The 11774-nt window shown below is 39.3% G+C and overlaps 1 protein-coding gene across 1 annotated transcript; it reads left to right on the top strand.

The window, feature by feature from the left end:
* The first annotated feature begins 231 nt into the window (after window positions 1-231).
* On the top strand, window positions 232-11545 carry LOC100512388 (T-complex protein 11-like X-linked protein 2). The gene is given in 11 exon segments (XM_021079924.2): window positions 232-325; window positions 328-361; window positions 3024-3152; window positions 6737-6857; window positions 7587-7807; window positions 8535-8671; window positions 8905-8988; window positions 8991-9121; window positions 9220-9401; window positions 10131-10299; window positions 11138-11545. Coding segments are annotated over 11 exon segments (1698 nt in total). The 3' UTR covers window positions 11534-11545.
* Window positions 11546-11774: the final 229 nt, after the last annotated feature.

The following is an 11774-nucleotide window of genomic DNA, read 5'->3' as shown; positions in this document are numbered from 1 at the left end:
TAGTCCCAAGTTCTCCTCCCCCCAAGGCTGTTTGGGGAACCTAGCTGTTCCAATGAGTGTCCCTTGAAGCCCTTGTCCTTAACCTCCTCAACAGGGAGCAGCAGGTTCAGTCATCAAGGCACACTACGGCAGTTGAAGAGCCCTCCTCCCTCTCATCCCTGAGTCAGAGTCAAATCTTACACAACCAACAGCTTGCCTCTTCTTTTTTCCCCAATTCTAGGTAACATCAAAATGCCCAAGATTGAAAAAACTGTGCTCCAGAATGATCCCAATGAAGGAGAGAGTGGAGCCCATAAATCCAAGACACCAGGGCAGAGCCAGGAAAACATAGCTTCTGTTCAGATGACCACTCTCCTGGTAGGTCTTGAATTCTGTCATCACTTCCTTGGTTAATTCTTGATCACAGTAGGTTAAAGGAATAGATAGCCTGTGGCTTAAGTCCCTTAAAGGCTCTTGCAACCTTACGTTTTTCACTGCTCATCCTTCTGCAACTCTTCTTTTAGATTATTCTTTTCCTTGTTTTGTTTTTCCCTCCAATCTTTACATATTGGACCTACGCCTCTGATTGGCAAATGAAATTAAAAGACTTTAACTCTAGAGAAAGAGGCCAAGAAAGCATAATGACTTGTGTTTGAGAAGACTTGAGTATCAAATTTAGTACAAAACATGGGAAATAGGTTGCATTCTTATATTTTGATTTGTAGATTGTAAATAGCTTTAGGATGGATTTGAAAGAATTCAAATAATGTAGTGCTGGAATTGTGTTCTGTCCTTTCCCAGGAGCACTTTGTTGACATAAGAATTATCACTGCTCTAGGGTAAATTTTTTAGATCTGTAATAACAGTGCTTTTCTATATACATAGAGGCATGAGATCTCTTCCACACCTTATGGTAAGCATTTATTTGAGGTTTTTGTTTGACTAGTCCAACCTCATAGGAAATCGCAATACTCTTGTGATAATCTCCAGTGAATTTAACCAAACATAAATCTGAAGATCTGTCCAAATATAATGCTTTGATCTAAACTCTTGAAGACAGAAATGGGAAAAAAATAGTTGGAAGCCACAATATTATTTAGTTGAATCATGTATGTTTCTCTAGCTGCCATTTAGGGTCACTGCTAGTAAATAGAATGGCACGTTTAGTAGTGCCACAGTGTCTCAAATAAATGGCTTAATGAATTGATTAGATGGTACATTTTAACATATGTAGCTTTTTAGTTAGGATGGAAAGGAGATGTGGATTGATAGTACTAACTTTTGTAGAAAGGTTTTTTTTAGTGAGAAGTAAATGTACATAAGTTGATCATCTCCTCGGGGAAAGTTTTAGGATTCTTGTATGTGAGTCGTTATATTTTGGTTATAAATAGTTCTCTCTGAATAAGTTATTGAACAATATTGAATGTGAGAAAATGGTTTTATTGCATGCTTTATTTTATACCAGGTAATAATTATAACTACTTTGTGTACTTACTATGTATCTCTGCTGTAATTAAGTAGTCTGTACAGCTGTCTGTATCCATGAGGAATTGGGTCCAGAAACCACCCACCCCCCGCAGGTTACCAAAATCCATGGTGCTCAAGTCCCTTATGTAAAAGGGACTTGTAAGTAGGTTATATGCATAGTATTTGCATATAACCTACTTACCTCCTCCTGTTCTTTCTTTCTTTCTTTCTTTCTTTTTTGTTTTTTGTCTTTTTAGGGCAGCACCCGAAGCCTATGGAGGTTCCCAGGCTAGGGAGTGTAATTGGAGCTACAGCTGCCAGCCTACGCCACAGCCACAGTAACACCAGATCTGAGCCGCGTCTGCAGCCTACACTACAGCTCATGGCAACGCGGTATCCTTAACCCACTGAGCAAGGCCAGGGATCAAACCCTCAACCTCATGGTTCCTAGTGCAGAATCCACAGATACAGACTGCCAACTGTATAATAAACTCAGAACAGTTGTTCCAGATTCCGATGCTAGTGTGTGACAAAGTTTTTACCAATCTTGAATGAAATAAAACAAAGATATTGTAATGAGATTTTCAAATAAAGTTAAATTGATGCAGTTTAAATGACTGCTATATTCTGAATGTTTTCTTTTTTGCCTTTCTAGAGGTTAAAATATACTTTTTTTTGTTTGTTTTTTGTCTTTTTAGGGACGCACCCACGGCATATGGAGGTTCTCAGGCTAGGGGTCAAAGAAGAGCTATAGCTGCCAGCCTACACCACAGCCACAGCAACGTGGGATCCGAGCCAAGTCTCCTACCTATACTACTGCTCACTGCAGCGCTGGATCATCAACACACTGAGCAAGCCCACCGAGTGAACCTGCATCCTCATGGATGCTAGTCAGATTTGTTTCCACTGATCCATGACGGGAACTCCTAAAATATACTTTTTTAATGAAATGATTTTTTGGATTATGGTAAGGTTGGTTTTTTGTTTTTATTTGCCACAATGCCCATATGTGGAAAAATTAAAATTGGAAAATCATTGTCAGTCACTCATTTTTTTGTGTGTGTAAAATTTTATTGGTCTGTGGAATCCCCAGATTTTGGAACAGTGCTTTAAGCATCATTAAGCTTTATAGCCATCTAATAAAATTTTTGGTGTTATCCATAAGGATATTATCATTTTGTGTCTCTTCCTGTCTCATCAGAGGTAGGACAAGGACAGTAGAAACAGTAAGTTCTAGATAAAGGTTTATTTTATAAACCACGACTTATTCATTGTTTCTTTGCTATGTTTTCCTTATTGTTTAGATATTTCAAGCAATAGTCTTTGAAATCAGTTTCATTTTTTACTTTTCACAAACTAATTTCTCATATCTGACTTCTCTGAGGTTTCTAGAGCTGTTTGAAGGGCAAAGATTTCAGACAACCTTAAATACTGGGATGATCACATGAGTCCATGTAAGATTTGTTTGATAAATTTAAATTTGAGGGTTTTATTTGGCTGGTTGAATCTCTGAATGAAATAGAAATTCTCTTTGTGGGGGTTCCTTGTTGATGACTGCTATGCCTTTTTCCAGAGAGCCAACCTGAAGTGCTTTCTGTCACAGATCTGATAGAGAGAATTAACGAAGTTTCTCAGCTTAGCATTGCTCATGAAATCATGGTCAATCAAGATTTTTGTATGGAAGAGATTGTATTACTTCCCAACAGGTACAGACGCTTCTATTTTTTCCATTTTTCTCCTCCTGGCATAGGTACATATCACAAGTGACTTATTTTATTTTATTTTATTTTTTTTACAAGTGACTTTTGATCAGGCTTGAACTATTTTTATTAGTACAATTAATGTTTGAGTATGTCTTAAATGGTACCAACCAATAAAACAGAGCAATAATCAGTGCAATTATTAGTCTCACAGAGTAAAGGAAGGCAGAAATTATATTTAAATGAGAAATAAATCAATGCAGTTATTGCCAGAATGTTCATATTGGAATTCTAATTAACAGTGAAACGCAGTGAATTTCACATCTTCTTAGACAGTTTTGGAGGAAGTAGCTCTTAGCAGTTTTTCTTTTAATTGTCTGTAGATTGACCAAGCACAGATGAAAAGATTACTTTTCTAATAGTGGTATTGCCAGCTCTTCATGGAGTAAGGGATTTCAGGGAACATTTCTGCTTCATAATCAGCTTAATAAAAATTCCATGAACCGAGATCAGAACCCATTAAAAAATAATTCCCCTCGAAAGTCAGACTTTATTCTAGCTCTTATTAATTATGTTGTTACTGCAATACACAAATAAGTCATTCAGTATGAATTGAATACTTCTAATGGTTTATTAATAGTTAAATGGGTAAATTTCTTTGTCAGAACTTATATTGTGTATGGCATTTGTAATTTCCCACCTTAAAAAGTGGCTTCTATTTTGCCCCTTCAGGGAATCTATTACTTAAGTACCTTGCTCTGTCAGTGTTCCTCTTGATCTTTACACTTTTTTTTTTTTTTTTGGTTTTTGGGGCCGCACCTGTGTCATATAGAAGTTCCCAGGCTAAGGGTCCAATCGGAGCTACTACTGAGGGCTTACAACACAGTCACAGTAATATGGGATCCAAGCCACAGCCTGCCACCTACACCTCAGGTCAAGGCAATGCTGGATCCCTGACCCACTGAGTAAGGCCAGGGATCGAACCCATATCCTCATGGATACTAGTCAAATTTGTTTCCGCTGCGCCACAATGAGGAACTCTGATCTTTATACTTCTTAGTTTGTCCTTAGTTTGCCAGTAGGTAGGTACTCATGCCAAGCACAGCTTCCCCGAAGGAGGATTTTACCAAAACACAGGCCTTCTTATATCTTCCTCACTGCCTTCACTGTCCCTGGTGCCTTAGTTAGATTTGTTATTCTACTGAAAGGGGTGCAGAGAAAGTGAAACTAAGAGAGTAAACTTCTGTTAAAGGGACTTGGGGCGTCATTGTGGTGATGAGGGGTGGGTAAATGAAGCAGAGGAAATAATACTATTTAGAGCTTGATTTTCATTGTTTTGTTATTAATAGTCTTATTCTAGTGTAGTAATACAAAAAGTATACTGGAAAAGAGATGATTGAAATAGAATTTGGGGTTATCTATTATCTATAGATTATCAGTGATTGGTTTTACCTTTGAGCTTATAATGTGATACTTATTACTGTTACGGATTCTCAAGGGAATTATCATTGCCAGGTATTTACTCAACAGATATTTATTCAGTCTATGCTAGATGGAAGGCAGAATGTTAAATACTGGGGACATATAAATGAGTAAAATGCTGTCTTGACATCAAGAAGTTTATAGAGGAGAAATAGTCAAATAGCAGATAGCTCCTATGCAGTGATAAGTTCTCTCACATCTAGTATATGGAATTCTTCGTTCATGCTTAGCTGAGGAGAGTCAAGGAAGACTTTCCTGATAAGGTAACACTTGACTTGAATCTTGGAGCATGAATAGGTGCTTTTCAGGTGGTCTGGGGGAAAAGTCTTCTTCTGGAAGTAGAAATGACATGTCAGAGGCATATAATGGTGGAAGATGATTATATATTCATTATAAGTAGACTTATTATTGAAGAACAGAGTTAGAAGGAGGTCGGCAGAAAGGTAGGTGAAGGGTCAAAATAGTATCATGAAGGGTCTTAGAAGCCATCCTGCTGGTGATGGGGAGCTTCGAAAGGACTTTAAATAAGCATGCCATGGGAGTTCCCATTGTGGCTCAGTGGTAACAAACCCAACTAGTATCCATGAGGATGCAGGATTAATCCCTGGCCTCATTCAGTGGGTTAAGGATCTGGTGTTGCCGTGAGCTGCGGTGTAGGTCACAGACAAAGCTAGGATTCCTTGTTGCTGTGGTGTAGGCTGGCAGCTGTAGCTGCCTAGCCTGGGAACTTCTATATGCTGTAGGTGCAGCCCTAAAAAGCAAAAATAAAATATAAATAAATAAATAAGCATGTCATTATGATTATATTTTTATCTTTGAAAAATCATTAGTTTTAGTAAGAATATGTGGCAGTGTGGGAATAAGACTTTGTTGGGGCAGGAAAGCCATTTACCAGATCATCTCTATAGTCCAGGTAGGAATTTTGGGAAGTTGCAGATGGATTCAGAGATATTTAAGGAGTAAAATCTCTGAAATTTGGTGATCAAATGCATAAAAAGAATGAGGGAGAGTAATTATTACACAGTAGATAAATAATATTTGGTGACATCTCATAAATGGGATTGATGTGTTGGAGGAGGAACTTTGACTTGTTTTTCATTTGTCTTTGTATTGCTTGTAAATTTTTTAACAAAACCATGCATTACTCTTGTATTTTTTAATGGGAAAAAGGATAAGCTTTTAAATTTTATTTATTTATAGTTTTCTTTTTAGGGCTTCACCTGTGGCATACGGAAGTTCCCAGGCTAGGGGGACAAAACAGAGCTATAGCTGCCTGCCACAGTCGCAGCCACAGCAACGCAGGATACGAGCCTCATCTGCAACCTACATTGCAGCTTGTGGCAACACCAGATCCTTAACCCACTGAGTGAGGCCAGGGATCGAACCTGCATCCTCATGGATACTAGTCAGGTTTGTTAACGCTGAGCCACAATGGGAACTCCAGAAAATGGATAAGCTTTATGGTTTGATTGAATAAGGAATAGGTTTGAGAAAGGAAGATAATGAGTTCAGTTTTAGACTTGCTGAGTTTGAGGTGCATATAAGATTTCCAAGTGTTATCAAGAAGGAAAATCCTTTCCTGGATTTCAAGACTGAAGGAAAAAGATAATCTAGTTCAAAGGTATAAGTCTATGGATATGGAAGCCAAGGCACAAATTTAGGTTAGACGAAGAGCCAGGGCTGGAACTCAGGGGCTCACCGCCTAGTTCAAGTTTCCTCTTACTGAAGGAGAGTTTCTCTGGAACCCTGAGGTAACCTTCTGAGAGAATTTGGCCAGTGCCTTTGCATCTGAGACTAAACTCAATGTATTCAGTTCTGCTAAAGTCTAAACATAGCTCCTGTCTTGTCAATGTCATGGTCTTTCATGACCATTTTTTTTTTTTTTGGCTTCACCTGTGGCACGTGGAAGTTCCTGGGTAAGGGATCAAACCTGCGCCACCACAGCAACCTGAGCCACTGCAGTGACAAAGCTAGGTCCTTAATCCACTGGGCCACAAGGAAACTCCCCTGTCTTTTGTGATCTTAAATGCAGTTTGTGATTTAGGAGATTATGATCCTTTATCAATTCTCTGGGTAAAGAGATATTTGCTCATTTAACCTTCCTATAGTCTGGAAGGCAGTATTATGGAGACAATGTACAATGCTTTTTGGGACCATCTGAAAGACCAGCTATCAAGTACTCCCCCTGACTTCACTTGTGCTCTTGAACTTCTGAGAGAAGTTAAGGCGGTGAGTAACCAAATTCCCATTTGTGTATATTAAGTTCCTAAGCATCCCAGACCTTTTGATGATTGATGGCTACCGATTTTCTAAGTAGCATACTTCCTTTCTAAATATGGGCGACTACTTAAGTAGATGATATGGAGAAACTTCCATTTTTTGTGTGTGTGAGATAAAGCTTGAAAGCTGGGATCTTGCTGTAACAACACAGTATATCATTCAGTTAAGCAGATTTTCACTGACCCTCCATTATGTTATGTGTTTCAGAAGCACATAGATAAATAAGAGAGCCCTTGCCAACAAGGAGCTTATATTTTTGTGTCAAAGGTTATTTCTAGTGACCCTTAATAGTTTCTTTGCCTGTTTCATCTTTGTCCTTTGAAGTAAAACAATATAATAATGTCCTTATCCCTTATTAAGAATGCCTCATCACCTGTGGTGGTATATATTTTATATTTTTATGTCCTACACTTCTTTTTATCACACTGTTGTTTTTATTCATATCTTTATCTCTTTCTGCTTAGAAAATAATATGGCACTGTTAGTACTGATCTCAATGAAGCCTTAAATTAGTTGACCCCTAAGCAGAGAGAAATAATATTCTTTATTATAAATTTGGAGATCTAGTTTCTGGACCCTCAAAAGATGTAGGATGAGATGCCTTTGTCTTAAGGGGATTGTTCATTGGAGAATGGACTTCTAAACAATTTGGCTCCATTGATTTTCTTTTCTGCCAAGATCTTGCTATCACTGCTGTTACTACGCCAGAACTGCCTAAGAAATAAGGTTGAAGAAGCTCTGGACATAGATCTCCTCAAGCAGGAAGCAGAGCATGGGGTCCTGGATGTCCCCCATCTCTCTAACTACATTCTCAACTTGATGATTCTGCTATGTGCACCAGTCTGAGATGAAGCATTGGAAAAACTAGAGAGCATAACAAATCCTGTGCAGTTACTGGGGTAAGAAACTAGATGCATTGTCTCTGAAATCTGTCTTAGGCACTGTGCCAGAAGACTGTAGGCCAGATACCATGTTATAGCCCCTGCCTTGTCTAGCTTTCCTACACTGAAGAACTGACACCTCTGTTTTTCCTCCCTGGGCTATTAGCTTTTATTTTCCAGGGATGGACTCTCAGGGCTTTTTGATGATCTTTAATTCTTTTGGACCCCTTTTAAGAAATGATGCTGTTAAGACAATTAGAGTACAGTCATTCTTTCTTCTAGAGATTTCAAACAGCCTTTTCTCAAAAATTCTCTTATGTATCCTAACTCAAACCCTGTGTGGGGGGATAGGAATAAGGATTTTCTCTGTTTCACAGCTAGAAGAACCAAGACTCAGAAAGGTAAAGTGATATGCCCGATGAGTATTCAATCACACATCATTCCAACTACTCAAAGAGAGTTAGGATTTTAGTAATTGTTCTGAGAAGATGGAGCAACTACAATGGAAAGAGCCCTAGTCTGGTAACTAAATGGTCAGAAGATGTTCCTGGCTTTGCTAGCAACTCGCTCTGTGGCCTTAGGTCCTTGGCAGTGGTCTTTATTTGTAAATTGAAATAGTACTGTGGTTTTTCAGGCCCTTTTAAACTCTAAAACACTGTGACTTTTAGAACTCTTTGCTTGGGTTCCACCACACCACACTAGATCTCCTTTCAGAGTGTAAACATTTGATTTGTTCCTATGACAGGGGTATCTTCCATGTTCTGGGCCTGATGAAAATGGACATGGTGAACTATACTATCCAGAGCCTTCGACCCTACCTTCAGGAACATTCTGTCCAGTATGAACTAGCTAAATTCCAAAAACTCCTCAAAAAGCAGCCCAGTATGTTCAAAATTTAAGGCCAGGAGATGGGAGATTTGACCTTGGGTCTGCCTTCTTAGTGACAGAGTGTTTTATGTTTTTTGAATAGGAAGTTTCTTTCTTGGGTAAGGGGTAAGAAGAAGGAACATCTCTATAAGACAGAAAGACCTACAAAATCACTTCTTTATTGACTAAGATTATATCTTCAAGCTTTAGAGTTTGAAGATATTCACATATTCCCTTCTATGTCATAGATCTCCTTGACTGCACCACAAAATGGCTAACCAAAACAGCTCTAGACCTCACTACACCATCTCCAAGTTCTCCCGACTCTCCCAGCTCTCCAGCATGGCCTGCTCACCTCCAAATTGGGCAGCTAACAACTCGGAGCTTCCCAGTTCCACAGTGGTGCTATGCCAAGGTTACCTGAATCTTCTTGTCTAGGATCCTGACAGTGAAGAGTTTCCTGAGGTAGGAATGTGTGTTAGGGCATTGTTGTTTTGTTTTGTATTCAGTACTTTCACTAGAACCTTCTTCTCCTGACAGCTTGCTCTTCCCTGCCTCATCAGACTCTGCTAATGGACAGAATCCGGCTACAGGACGTAGAGTCCCAGTTGAACCAGTCAGCCATCCTGGTCTCAGTGTTGCTAGTTGCCAGAAGTTTCTCTGGTAATGTTTTATTTAACTCACCTGAATTTGTGGATAAACTGAAACATATAACCAAGGCCCTGACAGAAGAATTTAACACCAGGTAAACTTCATAGATCTTTCTGAGAGTTGAAAATAATATGTTAATTTTTGGGCCTTAGACAGTTAATGTATTATTGCTTATTCTTCATCCCAAACCACACAAAGGACCTTGCAAACCATCTGCAAAGGTCATTGGCATCTTTTGATAAATCGTATTAAGGCTTGGGATAGAGACAAAACTTATTTCCAAGGAGGAAAGTGTGGAAGCTAGTTTGCTACAAATGATAAAAATGTCATTTTATATTTAAGTGAGTGACACCTTGTGTATATATATTCAGAAGTTGATCAGTTGGGCAATAAAATTGATTGATCATTTGCTACATTCAGAGCCCCACAACCAAAGTAAAAAGAGAAATTAGAAGTTCAGGTCTCTGTGTATTTATAATTTAATTGGTGAAATAGGGAAAATAGCCATGGAAAATGCCTCAGAAAATCAAAATAGTGTTTGAATAAAGTTTATGGGACTAAAGAATACTGGGTGGATCCAAAGATGGAACTGAACCCATGTTAAATTTATCTTTTTTTCTTTGAATTGGAGTAGAGTACTATATGTATGAATTAGTTGGCACCTTGAGGGTAGCAATGAAGGTATTTCACACATTGGGCCCTGCTATCTATTAGTGTTGGAGAGCTGGAATTCATTTCTCAGTGCACCTGGCTTCTGGTTTGGGGCTCTCCAGGCTTTGCCCCTATGCCATGGTCACTCTACTTTCTATCTTTCATTATCTAGGCCTGAAGAGGCTCTGGTGAGTATAAGCAAACAAGTGTCTCAGGAAATCCATGAAGGCCTCAAGGACATTGGTCTCACTGCCCTGAGTAGTGAAAAGACAGCATCTCTTATAGGCCAACTTCGGAACATTGCCAAGAAAGAGAACTGTGTTGTAGCATCATTGGTAAGAGTCCCCATGGTGGTGGTGGTGATGGGTAACAGTAATGTAGAGAAGGTGGACTTAACCCTGGAAATCAGTTATGAAGCCATTTAAAAATGGAAAAGCATGATCATTGGGAAAGTCTTTTGGTTTTAGTTTCCTTATGTATAATGTGCAGGATTGAAATATATCCCTTTCAGTTTGAAGAGTGAAGATATAATTTTAAGGTAGATCTGCAGCTGGGATGTGTAATTTTCAGGCATGAGATACTGTCCTACCAACCCAGTAATTCCTGGTCATTCCCTAACTATAGTTCAAGACCTATGATGGGAAAAGCTTTCTCTATCCCATGCTTTAAGTTACCATGCATGTCCCTACTCCCCTCCAAGGAACTGATGCTAACTTAGGCTGTAGGACATAGTCCATGTTGGAATGGAAGCATTGAACTTGGCTACCTTGCTTCTAATTTTTGTGTCTTGACATAGTCTGATTTGGGTGTAGGGGCCTGAACTTGGTATACTGCCTGAAATATGTGTCCTTAGAATTTCAGGTACAAGGTCTAGGATCCTCTTGTTAGGTCATATGCATGCCAGAAGCTCCCTTAGAGTTATGTAATATGACGAGCAGCTGGAAATTTACTATCTTGACATTTTTGGATCATGCATTGCTTTGGGAGCCTGATGGCATTCCTTCCTTCAAAATAAAACAATCAAATCTCATGTATATGGTTTACCTAAATGAATGCGTAAGTCAATGAACATCCCAGTTAATTTAAACTTTGGTGAACAGAAGGTGCAAGGGCATTGTGAATTTCTTCTAAAGTCTCTTTGATGTTTCCCTTTTAACTTTTCTTTTGCTCACAGATAAGTGGATCCGCTTGTTTCTCAAATGCTGTTTGGTTCGTCGTATGCAGGAATCTCTGCTAGACTTCCCTGGAGGCTTTATTTTCATCAAGGGAGTGTTGGCATAACTGGGTTGGAAGTTTGTCAGTCTGATGCATCACAATCAGCAGGTATTTAGCCCCTGTTATGATGAAATTTTAAGAGACATCATCCTTCCAGCTCAGGCACAAGAAACACAGTGGAGTCTATCTGATAGTGCTGGACCCCAACTATTGCAACAGGGACCCAAGAGAGAGGGCTCAGCACATTCCTGGGATGATGTCACCTATGGCCATCAGAGCAGCTTCTTCCTCACTATAGCCTGGACACAGGGCTGCAGAGTTCAAGCATATAAACACCAAATGGCCCAATCCCCTTCATAATAAACTTCTGAACTGCAAGACAACCTCGGTTCCTTCTTTGTTGCAACTGAATCCAGGTTCTGTGCATTTATGCCCTACTCTCTGAGAAGCTGGTGACCCCTCAGTTTCTCCTTCACTGGCTGAGCATTCTTTTTTTTTCCTTTTTTTAGGACTGCACCTGCACAATATGGAGGTTCCCAGGCTAGGGGTCGAATCGGAGCTGTAGCTGCCAGCCTATAGCACAGCCACAGCAATGCCAGAT

Source organism: Sus scrofa, chromosome X (assembly GCF_054392235.1).
Source record: "Sus scrofa isolate SSC_HxYL_T2T_F1_AM1 chromosome X, Sscrofa_HxYL_maternal_Yorkshire_Landrace_v2.0, whole genome shotgun sequence".
Classification (NCBI taxonomy): domain Eukaryota; kingdom Metazoa; phylum Chordata; class Mammalia; order Artiodactyla; family Suidae; genus Sus; species Sus scrofa.
Note: the sequence above shows the minus strand (reverse complement) of the source record. Positions and strands in the feature narration are given on the sequence as shown.